This window comes from Neodiprion virginianus, chromosome 7 (assembly GCF_021901495.1).
Source record: "Neodiprion virginianus isolate iyNeoVirg1 chromosome 7, iyNeoVirg1.1, whole genome shotgun sequence".
Lineage (NCBI taxonomy): Eukaryota > Metazoa > Arthropoda > Insecta > Hymenoptera > Diprionidae > Neodiprion > Neodiprion virginianus.
The window spans coordinates 8,444,097-8,459,093 of record NC_060883.1 but is presented as its reverse complement, the minus strand read 5'-3'; the positions used below and the strand labels follow the sequence as shown (position 1 = coordinate 8,459,093).

Here is a 14,997-nt window from a genome sequence, read left to right as displayed (position 1 = left end):
CTGCAATCAAGTGGTCAACTAGTCAAGTCACAAGATGGCTTTATGATGATGTGCTCGAAACCCAATCTGTTTCTATCGATGACTGAACTTCCTTGGGCACAAGCTTCTTGCCATCACCGATGAAACATTGCACGTCTACGATAATTGCCATGTCGCAAAGGAATGTTGCGCTCGATTTTTTTTCAAATACAGGTAGAAGTCTAACTATTTAGCCTTCTACACACATGCCTTTATGCCCTCGCCGATGAATTTCGTAGAAGTAGAGGGGATATCATCGATTATTTATGGTACACTACTGTATGAAAATTCATACTTGTTGAATTCACCGCCGTACTATTTCAACTCATTATCGAATCTTTTTGTAGAGCCCTCGCGATTCTCGGCGGTAAGAAGACGTTGCATTCCGCTTCAATCGTAGCCAGGACACGTACCCCGAATTTTGTTTCGACTAGTCTTAGCCTGGTGACGTCACACACCTCATCAATTTCGAGTTACGACATCTTCTTAGTTGGCTGATTCTCCAGACGGCTAACGTGGTTTATTTTCATCAGATCCATCGCGTTTTCGATAAGAGCTTCGTTTTATATAAATATGAACACGACGAGTGAAGACGATGAGATTATAGTGACCAGAGAAGTGAATTCAAACTTGTTTTTAGTAAATTGCAAAATTAACGACGGAGTCAGGAATCGAACATGGTATCTAGAGATGCTTTGCCGGAAACTTACTCCACCAGACTTTCGAACCGTCCTGACTACACTGTCTTTAATTTCTTTCAACGCCATATTCGAATTTGTTTTGTTTTCGTGTACCGTGTATTTGTATACGTAATAAAGTTCGTCGCTGAGGGACATTGGATACTATATTTCGATATATATGGCATGTTAAGGCGTGTATAATACACAACTTGTTTCGCCTTATTAGAGCGGACCCGGCCGTTCTTAATACTATATGAGAAAGTAATATTAATTATGAACGAGAAAAAATGCTAGAGAAGTGAAGGTTGTTCAAATCACCAAAAATATGTTCGAATTTACTTTTCTGGCATCTTGTCGGTAACTATAACTGTTGGTAAGGCTGGAGCATCGTCTTGCGGTGGACATTCGAAATAAAGCTGACTAAAAAATCGTGACTAATCAAATAAAGGGTGTATCTACCACCTGCGTCAACACTTCAGTCGGTAAAATGTCTGCAACCTGGCGACAAAAATTATAAAAATCCGCTCATCCGAATCCAAAACTTCATTGCTCGCCCGTCTAATGGTAACAACTCAAAATGGTCACCCATCCAACAGCACAGAATCGCATTATCGCAATCTATGTCGGTCAGACCGATCGGTAATGTATGTTACGCTATCTATGATGGTGCTTTTGTTGGTAACACCTCCGCTGGTAAGGCTTACCCTATGCTTACCGACTGTTGGTAAGGTAGGGTTCAGGGTTGACCCGGTCAGTACGCCACCATTGTGATTCAGAACTTTCATATTTTATCAATTCCTATTACATTGCTAGTTCATAATTCAAACAATATTCTCAATGGTTGATTTCAGGCACTTGATGCCTTGAACAAGAAGGACTTATCGGAAATAAAATCATTCACTCGGCCACCTGCAAAAGTAGAAATGGTGATGGAAGCTGTTATGTTACTGAAATCTTCCGAACCATCGTGGGCTGAATCTAAAAGGCAACTTGGAGACGTGAATTTCTTGAACACGGTGAGTAAGAGTATCACATGTATACGTGTAGAAAGTGGGTTCAGAGTGCGTGACGATTAAATTTATTTCGTATATCAGTGAGACGCTACATTTCCATGTTAAATGTCTCCTTTGTTCTAGTTACGAGATTTTGATAAAGACCACATATCAGACAAGACGTTAAAAACGATAGGTCGATACACAGCTAATCCAGATTTCGACCCCATAAAAGTGGGAATCGTATCTGTTGCTGCCAAGTCGTTGTGTATGTGGGTCATAGCTATGGAAAAATATGGAAAACTTTACAGGTAAGGATTCCGCATACCTCAAATACCGGAAAGTGGAGTACACATGCGTCACACATGAATCGATTTTATACGACTTGAAACAGCTCAGCGTGCACCACGAACTGCAGCAAACCTAAAGTTCACTAAGATCGATCGAGATGCCCATAGCTCGCCGACGAGTGATATGCAAGAAATTGGAAACTATTTCGTCTATTGAGTTGATAGAAGTTTGTAGCGCGCACCGAGCGGCATTTACTCGTGTAAATTTTATACATATGTCGACGCATGCGCACTTGACCGCTTCCTGTTTATGGTATGTGACACTATGCCATTTAAGTGATCACAATCCTTGACCACAAGGTTACGATTAAAGTCAAGACTATTTTACTAAGTTAAAATCGAATGTATCACTTGGATAACTCATAGGTTATAGAACGGGTAATATACAATGATCATTTCACTGATTTCTTAACAAACTTGTACCTAAGCATTGATCATCATGTAACTCTGTGGTACTACAATTTCCGAGAAATGACTGTGAGTGTTCGCAATGTTTTTTCCTTCTTTCAATTCTAGTAACAATTATCACCTCAAAGCTATAATAGTAAGAAAGTATGAGGATTTCGATTTGCTAGGTATTGTCGAATGAAAATATTGACATGTATTGTAGAGACTTATTAATTGCTCTGCCGAAAGTGAGGAAATGGAAAACGAAATAATTTACCCAAACTCATTAGTGTGAAGAAGCAACTCTTTTATCCAACGTTTACAAGTTGTGATTATTCTACCAAACGATCACTCACTTAGAAATTTTCACGTTGACTATAACATTGCTCCTGGGTAGAAGTGTGAAAAATATCTTATGAGTAACTATGAACGTGTAAGGACTCAACATTACGTATGTAATTTCACAAAATCAAATAGCCGCAAGTTGGGGTTATGAAAGTATTCTCTTTTGTTACGGAGAAACGGCAAACTCTCCTTCGAGCCAAGTTGCTTACTATGAAACTTATATCAGATTTGAAAAATTCAGTGTCCTAGATTCGTCAGTTAAATGAAGAGAATTAAGGATACACAAAAAATTGATGCAACTTCAAATTTCAGACGCGATAAGATGAATACGAAATTAAATGAAATGAAGCTTAGTAAACAATAGATCTGTTTTTGAATATAAGTCGAGAAAGAAGAAGATTCACGTCGATGAGTTGTGAATAGATTTGGATAACAATTCAAGTATTGCGATTCTGGTTTGACATCAACGTAGAAAGATTGACCTTATATAAGAAAATCGAAATAATGGCTCCAATTTTGGAATGAAACTGATGAGGGGAACCCACCAACGTCCCCCCACCGATTCAATTCAAATTTGTCACACGTGTCGGCCATGACTAGCAGTCTAACTGGTGCAAGTAGTAAGACGCGCCTCTTAAAATTAACCAATTTCGAAAAATCCGGTATTGAAATATTTTTGATATACTTCCTACGTTAAGGAAGTTTCTAAGAGTGCGTGGCGCATTATGTAAGCGCTTTGTTTCATAGCCGCAAGGTCGCTGGATCGAATCTCGGCTCGCACAATTTTTTTCTTTTCATTTTTTTTTTTTCATCATTTGCGTTATTCTAAAAACAGATGTATCGCGATTGCGCCAATTGTTTTTTTTTTATTGATCAATTATTATCGAAAAAAAATTAGTATTTTTATCACGTCTCCTGTGAAAAATCGAACTTACCACGAAAATATACAATCTTTATTCTTGCACAATGGCAATAATTTTTAATATTTTATTGTTGTTTTCAATGCTTCTACGACCAGTACCACCCTGCTTCGTGCAGTGTTCCATAAATATAATAATACCAAACAAATAAAAATATTGATTTTGCACAAGTTATCGTGTATACTTTTTTCATTTCCAATCTCCTCAAAAAAAATAACAATAATATTCCCAATTCCGCGTTATTCTCTTTTATATGTAGAATAATGATAATCAACTGTGAATAAAATATTAAAAATTACTAACATTGTACAAGAATAAAGTATTGTATATTTGTGTGGGAAGTTTGATTTTTCACAGGAGACGTGATAAAAATACTAATTTTTTTTCGATAACAATTGATTAATAAAAATTAATAATTGGCACAATCGTAATACATCTGTTTTAAGAATAACGTGAAGGATGAAAAAAAATATTAAATTGCGAGCATCGAGATTCGATCCAGCGACCTTGCGTTTATAAAACAAAGTGCTTCAACGCTGCGCCACGCGTTCTTCGAAATTATTGTAACGTAGAAAGTATATCAAGGATATTTCGATATCGGATTTTTCGAAATTGATTAATTTTGAGAGGCGCATCTTACTACTTGCACCAGTTAGACTGCTAGTCATGGCCTACACGTGTGACAAATTTGAATTGAATCGGTGGGGGGACGTTGGTGGGTTCCCCTCGTGAGATGGAAAGAATTGACGTGGATAAGCGGTGAATAGTTTTGAATGGAAAATCAAGAAGGTAAACAAATTCATCCAGTTTTAGATTAAAATTGAGACAGTAGAATATTTATGTAGATAAGTGGTAGAAAGATTTAAATTTGATTTTCTCACCGTTTCAAGTCCGACAGTTACGAGATAATGGTTATGCGTGAAAATCTAATTTTTGTACTTCCGGCAGGGTTGTCCGTAAGCCCGGAGATACACTGACCACTCGCTAATTTGGATTTGATTAATCGTTAAATGCATTAAAAGGGAATAATATACTACTTTCGTCGCGCTTTTCAAGTAAATAACGTTAACATTATGGTTGAGTCGAAAATAAAGTTATTTTAAGCCTCAAATTCGATACAAATATCAACCAGTGAAGATTTGCGTATCTCTTTTTGTTTCGAACAGTCGACGAATAAAAGTGCGTGCTACAGAAGTTCACTCTTCGTCAATAAAACCTCGGATTTCTAGTCATGATACGTAACTTTAAAGTTTGTGAACATCACGTACAACAATGCCTAATAATTGTAACTCATATTCCAAGTTCAGATTATTGTCCGGATAATGTTGGGAATTCGAGAAGAGTGATTCGCATCAGTGATGTTACAGTGGAACTAATCGTGGTTTCTTCAAATGGGTGGACGGTTTCATAGTCCACACGTGTTTCCTGGTTATTGGTAGCAAACGATACTTTTACATATCCCAGCTGCAGCAACTTGTGGAAACGGGTGATATTCCTCGATGGAGTCATTTTACAGCATAGAATTATAGAATCTACGTCTTTGATTAAAAAAATGACATTGGAATCACTTGCGATCTTATCGGAATCAGCTCATACTTCGTGTTAGCGATGATCTTGCGATAGTTTTCAGCAAAGCCCAACATCATATTCAGAAAAATAACTACTTCTGAGTTACCAACGGCGTCGGTAACTTTTTGTTTTTCTGCTATATTGAGCTATCCGATAACTTCCATGAACCAACTCCTTCCTCAGACTGATCGTCGATTACAGATGTTATTCCCGAGTTTTTTTTAAGGCACAGTGTTACTGCTGCCTGATAATTTCACCGATGGAAGCTGCACCTATTTCTGTTCGGATATCAATTTTTTCGTCTCGGTTTCCGACATGCATTTATTATGACAAAATAGAATTTATACAAATTTTTATATGATTCGAGTCAGCGGGTTGGCACTTAATGCTTTAAGATAAAAGCCGTATACGACTATCCAGAATCAAATCATTACTAACTGAGTTGGGTTGAATGACAACGTTTCCAAATGCTAATGGAACATGTAAGTTTTTCACTACGGTTGATGGTAACAGAATATTTTTGAAGCGCTCTGTATAGTTGAAAAAATGCAACCGACGTTCCGAGATATGTTTTTTTTTTGGATATGAAAATAAAAGGATGATTATGAAGAATATTGTCAACAAGGTAAATAATAATATGTTATGTGATTAATGTAGAAGAGTGTCAAATTGTTTTGACTCGTTTAACTACCTCTTTTGGTTGAGTAATTTTTGATGCACTTGCGGACCAGAATTCTACTTGTTTTAACCCGTCATTCCTCTGCCGACATTTTACCTGTATAAGAATAAAGTTACTAAATTATTTACCACGTAGTCTCGTAGATTTTCAGCATGATCAATTCCCTTGCATGTAATCCATTTGACATCGAAAAATATTTCAATTACTGATATGCTTTTTTCAACGATATCAAGCTTGTATAATTTCGGGCTTATCTGGAAATTAAAAACATTAATCGAATGATTTATAAATTCTAGAATTTGATTCGAAAACCCACGTTTGTGAATACATCAGTTCATCTTTTTTTTTTCCAAATAAAAATACTACGCAGCTGCTACAGAGTTACTTGGTGCGCAATTTTTTTAGAAAACACTTTTTTACATTACTTGGATAGAAGCCTTTTGTTTCTGATGTTATGAAATCAGAAATTACGTCGTCAGAAAAATGTTCCTAATTATTATATATTCTATTCAAATAAGTATAAGCAAATTTGAGATCAAAAATGCAAAATCTTTATAATTAAACTATTTACAAAAAAAGAAAAATTGAAATCGACAAGTACATTTATAAAATCTCATAGACTTATGAGACTTTATTCTTGTATTTATTTTCACTTTGGTATTACAAAGCTTATTTAAATTTTGCAATTTTTGCGCTAATAACTAGCTTTGGATTTTTGAATCATATAAATCCAAAGTTTTCTCGAGTTGCAAAAATATTTTTTTACCGCAGGCCAGTGCAGCTTATAAATTCAGTTTAGCAGCATCTCAATAAATGAATTACACCTTCTATTTAGCTGCATACTGTCATCATTTCTTTTGGAACATTTTAGCATTGGATTTTTTCTTACCAGGATCCTTTTTTCATCAGCTGATTCGAAGAAAGAATCACTGTTGCCTTCAAATCGTAATGGGTTACCACCGTGAGTTTTGATCAATTCTAAGAAGGTGTAACCGTTGAATAATGTATTTCCGAAAATTTTATGGAGTAAGAATGAAAAGAAAAATCATTCAACGATGCTTTTTAATTATTTAAAGAGGAATATTTCAGTGGAATCAAAATAAATATAGAAATTAAAAAAAAAGCTTCACCTAAAAGACGAACTTGAATAATTTTTTTTCCGTTGTCAGTATCGTAATCAATGAATTGTTTCCAGCTTCGATTCTCTGTTTCGAAACCATTAACGAGTAAGATGCCTTGAGTGATGGAATGGATTGTTCACTAGTTTTTAGCTTAACAGATTTCGCATTATAAGGCATTGGCTATGATGTAGATTCATTAATACGGTTCGTTTTATTTAGCGATGATCACTCTGAAGGGAATATATCGTCCTCCTCCTATGCGTCGAAAAATATCAAACTATAATTAATATTCATAATGCCATTTATATAATAAATAATGTTACAGTAATATTTAAAAATTGAATAACAATATACAGCTGTTACTCACCAAAATTACTCACCACAAGTAGCGTCAGCCTGTAGCGGGATTCTGTAACTCTCTACCGACAATTATCGCTCTCGCTAGCTAGCGACAGTTGTCGCTTGCATCGAAGATGCTAGCGACGTAGGGTGATTCTGTAACTTAGACGTAACGATATTCATCGATGCAAAATCAGTCACAGGCGTATCGATAAATGTCGATAGACTTTCAGCAAATTTGACAACGTCGCAGATATTATCACAAAAAATCTAGTAACTTCGGATAGATTATTTGTGAACGCAAACAAAATCTGTATCTTTGCCGTGATCTTTCCTCGCGTTGTATAAAAAACTTTTCTCCGATTAATCGAAAATGGAAAAAAATGGAACAGTGCAAGTATACTGAGCCCAAACTGTTCCAATGGTTTTAGCTACTTTGAGTACTATATAACTATATAAATGTTAAAACTAACTAAACTAATTTAAAGAAAAGGCCTTATGTCCTTTGTTTGTCATCTTTAATGACTAGAATCACCCTATCCAAGTGATTGTATAAGATTCAGAAATATTTTTTTAGGTGACTTTGACTGAGCCCTCTTCATAAGTCTATTTCTCAGCATCGAAAGAGTTGATTACATATTATTATTTAATCTATTCTACGGCGAATAAAAAATAAACTTGTTACTTTTTATATTAAAAAGCTACCGAGAGATTTGATTGAATACTATTATTAAATCAACCCTTACGATATCTCATAAATGAACTTGTATATTTGAGAAGATGTTAAGAATTGAGTCAACGTAACCTTAAAAGTATGTTTGTGAATGTTATATAATTACTTGGATACTGAACACCGTTTCATGGAGAAAGTTAAAACGACTATATTATTGTGCTGAAAAAAATAATTGCTTGTTAAAGTGGATCTTCATATTCACTTGCATGATAAAGTTTTCAATCCTTTTTGAATCTGAATACTATTTTGAAGGCTAAAGAAAAATTCACGCGCAACACATTGACACGTTGTTGCACCAATACTATCGTCCACTGTTTCACTGATTATCGTTACGCCTTAGCGAGACTTCCATATCCATCGCTAGCCGACCGATAATTATCGTAACCTAACGATTCGAACTAGCGACAAATATCGTTAACTGCGTCTTACAGAATCACCACTAGCGACAATTGTCAATAGGAGGCGTTAACCATAGCGATAATCGTCGCTACAGAGTGACGGAATCCCGCTACTGTAAGGTGACAGAGTTGGTAGTATAGATACGAGAGTTCAAACTCAAAGATAGCGGCGCTCCCTCCTAGCTGGCCCCTAGCTCTCGCTAGCTCCCCTCTCACTCCCCCGCGGCCCGCAGCGCTGCCCCATAGACCCCCTCGGCCCGCGGCGCACCCCCCTCGCTCCCCCGCCCCCTTTGATCATTTTCGAGGTTTGTTTCGATCAAGTCTCGACAGGAATTATTTTGTGTGTGTGTGTGTCAAATCCCATGAAAATAGGCATCTTGCGGCAAACCTCGAAAATGATCAAAGGGGGAGGGGGAGCGAGGGGGGTGCGCCGCGGGCCGAGGGGGTCAATGGGTCAGTGCCGCGGATTCAGGGGGAGCAAGGGGGGAGACCAGCCATCTTCGAGTTAGAACTCTCGTATCCATACTACAAGAGTTGCTATTTCTTTTGAGGCAATCGGTGATTCTATATAAGTAACATCACCACGTATTTGTTTTCTTTACTTTGTCAGACCGTGAGTTTGGTTCTTTGATTGATTGTTTATTTTCAAGTTGAATAAACATATTATGGAATGAATGTCGAGCTGCCTCATCAATATCTTTCATAGGTAGTCGCACTTCTACGGAAAATAAAAATGAATATCGTGTATTAATTTCATTATAGAAAAAAAAAAAAAACCAATACTGAAGTCACTAAAAACACGCCGGAATACATGATATTTACAGATTAAAAGCTTCAAAAAATTTACTTAGTGTTATGTTTTTCATCTATAAAAATAAGCTATTAGTTCAATGCTTATTGTTCTCAGTATCGTTTAGAATTAGAATTATATGACTTCAAATTCATTGCTTCTTGTTGGAATGGTGCACTCGCTGAAAATTCCTTCACTTTCGATTCAGACAAAGGTACTGTATATTCACTGAAAATCGAGGAAATGACGTTTTTACATAATTTTCTTCCTGATCTTGTTAATTCAAAATTACTTTATTATAGCGACAACCAGAAATAAATCGCACAGCTGCAAGTTGACTTATTGGTAGATCCAGGAACAAAAACACTTACAACTCTTAGCTACTCCTTACACCTAAAATTAAATCAATTGTCAGAATCGTAATAATTGATTTCTGTGAAATTGAAAGTAGCAGATCTCTGACAAATAAGAAAATTTTTCAATAAGTCCATTCAATATTAATATAAAGCAATTGAAACTTTTCAAAAATCATTTAAAAATAATTCTTATGATACTTTAAAATTTCTTAAAATGATTCGTCATTTAATAAAAATAAAAAAGTATCCTCAGACCTCTGTTATTTATACCATAAAATTTACGTTATTTTACAAAATTTTTATGTTAATTTACGAATGCAATACTAAGCTTTGAGGAGTGGTTGGAAATACTGAAAAAAACATAACCACGGGTTATTTTCTTATGGTCGCAATTATGCACCCAGCATCTAATGGTAGATGATTTTTTTTTTTATTTTCACGTATTATAATCACGTTTCACAATTCTTTTTGATAGATATTTTAATCTGCACAATGTCCGACAGCATTCGCTAGCATGAGAAATTGAAACGATTTTTGAGGTTAACTAAAATTCACCAGTATTTTGGTTTGTAATTATTATGCTCTGTGCTACCATTCTTACGACTCAATTTCATTTATTATGTAATAAAATTTATTTATGCTGTTATGGTATGATCATGATTCGGGTATTCGAATAAGACTATGAAAGGGGTAGTTCGTGTCAACCCACTGATTCGGTTGGTCCATTTGATCTTGTACTATTAGCTGGTCAAACGGCGATTTTGATAGCTGATCCCCATGTACAAGTTTGTTTGAAAATCGGCGAAGTCACCCTCGTGTATTACTTGTATTTCATATTAGGTATGCATATATCAACCAAAAATTTAAGGGAATAAGTATTTAATATACACTTATCTTACGTGGGCATTTCGATTTCTGCGCTCATCGAATTTGTATTAACATCGAACTACTTAACAGAATTGTAGCGCCTAAAAGAGATAAACTGGAATCTGCGTTAGAGTCTTTGCGACAAAAGGAATCAGCGTTAGCTGAGGCAAAGACTCAGTTGCAAAAATTACGTGAAGAATTGGACATATTACAACAAACTTATGATCAAAAAATGCAGGAGAAAGATGATCTAATCACTCAGGTACTGCTTTTTACACTATTTCGCTAGGACAAGGATTGTCTTTGGAAATAATTGATTAGTAGTTTTGACATTCTTTATAGAAATATAAGTTGCAACACCATGTTTTGCGAATACCAACTTGTAATTTATAGGCTGAGCTGCTGAAACTGAAACTGGAACGGGCTGCTATGCTGGTGGATGGTCTTTCTGGAGAACGTGTTCGATGGCAGGAAACAGTACTCATTCTGGAAAAATTATTTGATCGGCTTCCTGGCGATTGCCTCATATCAACGGCGTTCATATCATACTTAGGGCCATTTGTTTCTAATTATCGGGAAGATCTGGTTAACATCTGGATGAAAGAGGTAAGTTTTGGAATACTGTTTCCTAAGTTATGACATTAAAGTTTTACAGAGTTAATATATTGATCATTTTGACCAAAAACAATTAGTGCATTCAAAAAATGTGCAGCTCTAATCACGAGTTACGAGCTGTTGAAAGAAGTACATGAAAGCCTGTAGTGTTAGTTATTACGCGCGGGTTATGAAACTCATTTTCAGTAGCAAAATTACCGTACTTTTCGTAGAGTGGCATTTTGATGCTATCTTTTGGCGCTTGCATGATACACTATCGCCACAAATTTTCAAACAGCATTCTAAAGAACAATCTAATGCTACTGTTGAGCGTACGGATCACTATGAGAATGAAGCAAGCAGCCAGAGCTTGTAGTAATAGAAGCTAGCCGAGGAATGAATAGGGTATCAGGGTTCCAAAGCAAGAATGGTATATTGTGTGATAAGTGCCGAAAGTGAGCGATTTCTGACAAATTTTCCCATGTAAAAAAGCGGCGGTGAGCTTGACGTAGCTTCAGCGCCTCCGCCGAAAAAGAAATAAGATGGTCCAGTATGACGGCCTCTCGAACAATGTAACTTTCATCTGAAACTTTTTGGAGTATCATCAATAGTTTGAGTACTATTGCTCTGTGACATTTTAAATGCCCCACCCTATATAAGGTGAGTTTTTGCGCGTTCCCTGGCGCTTCGGCCATAAAGAATGTGCCCTCATATGACGTCATTTACATTCAACCTCAATCATAGTAACATCACATAGGGGCTCATCTCGTGAGTTTGCTACTGCGCATCTCCGTTTAGAGCACATCTTATATACTAACACCATGAGTAGATATACCGCAATTCAAACGTCCAAATGCAAAGGCTCGCCTTTATGAAATCTAACGTAAGCGTGCAAACTTCAGGTTGAACTCAACTCAATGATATCATTGGCGGTGCATAAGATCTACACGTAAAATGAACACAGTGGAGTTATTTGAATGAGAATGGAAACTCCAGTGAAATTGTCAATCAATTTCCTGTCTTTTTTTTCATATAAAAAAAATTTTGAACGAAAAATACCGTCTCTAATCCATGATTGTTAGGTACGTTATAAAAAAATATCAGCCTTTTAGGATACAAAAATTTGCCCAAGGAATGTTTTAAATTCATTCTTTATAGAATTAGATAGAAATACAAATAAGTACAAACAAATCTACAATATTCTTGAAATTCCCAGCGAATACCAAATTGCATTATTAAGTCACGACTGTTGCACTGCATCTGATTTACTATTTGTTATTTCATAGGTCATAGAGATGGAAATTCCCCATTCTTCCACGTTAGATGTGAAAGATTTTCTTACTGATCCCACAACGATCCGAGAATGGAATATTCAAGGACTGCCGTCTGATGACTTCAGTACTGAAAACGGGATTATAATTACGAAAGGTGGACGTTGGCCTCTTGTCATTGACCCACAAAGTCAAGCAGTCAAATGGATTAAGAATATGGAATCAAGAAATGTATGGTTTTACACATCGCTATAACTATCAAAGGAGCACTACATAGTGCCCCTAGTCAATTTCTTTCCAACTCATGGTATTATTACATCTTGACTAAGGCTTCAACTAGTCAAACAGTTATACGCCATAGCCATGCGCAACCAAGAATAGTAAATGACGATACAAGTGCGTGAAGCGCGAGGGTGATGTATCCGCATGCGTATTGTATACTGTTTTCTCAACTCAGTGTGCGAAATTCAGTTTGCAAAGTAAATCATCTTCTACGTTTAGTGGGCGATGTAATTACTGCGCACACTGCGCATCAAAATGTGTGAATCGAGCATTTCACACATCGTCGACAGGTATCAGAAATCGAATTTGGCACGCAGAGTTGAAGAAATCAATTTTCAAATATTGGCATACGTTCATAGACCACAAATATTCACACGTTAACAAGCAGCGGCATGGCGCTGCAGGTAATGGCCAATTTCAGTGGGGGCGAGAACATCGAATCAAGTCCCGCTGTGCGTCTATTTAGTTTTATTAATCCTTCATTATCCGAATTATAATTAATGTGTGAAAAAAATACGACGAGAAAGAGTGTTCAAGGAATAATGTCCACAGAAACCGCGTGCGAGCTTGATTTTTTCAATAGATCGTTTTAAAAAAATTGCTTTGATTAGAATTATGATTTTTTTTTATTCGTGTTGATTGAATATCATTTGAGAGACATGTGCTGTTATTAAGTTTTTAATACTTTGTTGTAGAGCTGAACATGAGACGAGAGCAGTCGAGAATTGGCAGTCTCGTCTCGGTCTTGATAAAATCTTAATTTTCACATCCTGTCCTTGGTCTGTTAAGTTGTGTCTTAATTATTTTTAGTCTTGGTCTCGGAAAAACTCGGTATCGCGTCTCAACTTGGTTCTGGGGACTAAAAAATTACAGTTCATGCATTCTATTTTTCATCTTAAGACTCAATTGACGGATCCTTATAAAAAAAAAAAAAAATTATGGGTATCCATTACCAAAAGACCTCTTGTGCGAATTAATTCAGGAGCAAGAAGCCTTGTGCGGGTGGTTATTATCGTTAATGCAACCGAATATTATCTAAAATAAGAAACCCCTCAATTTTAAAATAAAGAGCTTTGAAATATTAAATAAGACGAGCGAAAGCAAAGTACTACTAATTTAATGTGAACTTGGTTGCGTGTGTATAGGGGTAGTTCACGCCCTATGTGATATTATTTTTAAAAAACGCAAAACCACGTATCCCTTACTTTTTTCTGATCTTTCAAATGAAATCAATTTCATTCAAATACGAGCAACAATATTTCAGTTACAAATAATTTGTAACTTGCAGCCTCCATAATCTTTCACCATTTATCCACGTCGTAATCGGACAGAATTCATTTTTCATTATTAACTATGAGAATTATCGACCGATTAGTTTCATTGAAATATCTCAATTGGAAGTAGCCAAACTGCAAAACTAGCACTGCGATGCTCAATTTTGGGTGTTGATTTTAGCACTTTCAACTGTTTCTCTGCCGATAAAAAAAAATACGTGTCGCTTAGATTTCGATGAAGAATAGGTAACATATCCCAAAATGAACGAAATCAGAGTCGGGGGGGGGGGATCTCGGGACCTTTCCTCGTCAACTATGTTCATCTATCATCTAGAAGTAGTCCGTATAAATTGATCGAAACAGAGAAATTAATAATTTCGGACTCCGAAATTTCATATTGAGTCATTCAAATACTTCTCAAAAAAATTCTAAGTAAATAAAGTGAATTAAACCAATCTATGCGGTCAATGTTAAAAATTTCACTTAGTTGCAATCACTCAGCCTTAACACAATAAACACTTGGGATGAAAAGTGAATGTCATTTCAAATTAAAGTTTCTTTTTGCATCATTTTATATACTTTTCATTTGGTTTGTATGATTTTGAATTGTTATTTGGGCGGCCAAAATACCAGATATCTGACATAATTTTTTTTTTATGTATTTGATTGCTATTTTTCTTAATTTAATTTTGTAGAACAAAATTTGTTTTTTATTTTAAGGCTTATTGAGTTATTCAAGCCAATCAGAGAAGATCAGACTAGGAAAATCACAGCTTCGGTTAAGTACACAACTTCCTGCGACACTGACATTAGCCCGTGGCCGAGAACCTTGTTTGGAGATCCCAAGTCTAGTGAACAGTCTCGGTTATCACCCTGGTCTGTAGCTCAGAAAATTCGCGATTAATAAAATAGTTTAGGCACATCGGATTCAGAATCCAGATTCCCATTTCTGAGGAGGGCAGCGGCTCTCATAGTTTGCTGCCCAAGTACGTGTTTAGCGATAAGATGCGGCTCTGGCGACTTTTATCGTCC

General features: G+C 36.1%; 1 protein-coding gene across 1 annotated transcript in view; it reads left to right on the top strand.

Moving 5' to 3' along the window:
• Window positions 1–14,997, top strand: part of LOC124308425 (dynein axonemal heavy chain 2) — a 618,723-nt gene that overhangs the window by 530,014 nt on the left and 73,712 nt on the right. The window contains exons 35-39 of the mRNA XM_046771133.1: window positions 1,550–1,714; window positions 1,835–2,001; window positions 10,635–10,806; window positions 10,938–11,150; window positions 12,425–12,640. Coding sequence (XP_046627089.1) covers window positions 1,550–1,714; window positions 1,835–2,001; window positions 10,635–10,806; window positions 10,938–11,150; window positions 12,425–12,640 — 933 coding nt within the window. The remainder of the gene's footprint in view (window positions 1–1,549; window positions 1,715–1,834; window positions 2,002–10,634; window positions 10,807–10,937; window positions 11,151–12,424; window positions 12,641–14,997) is intronic.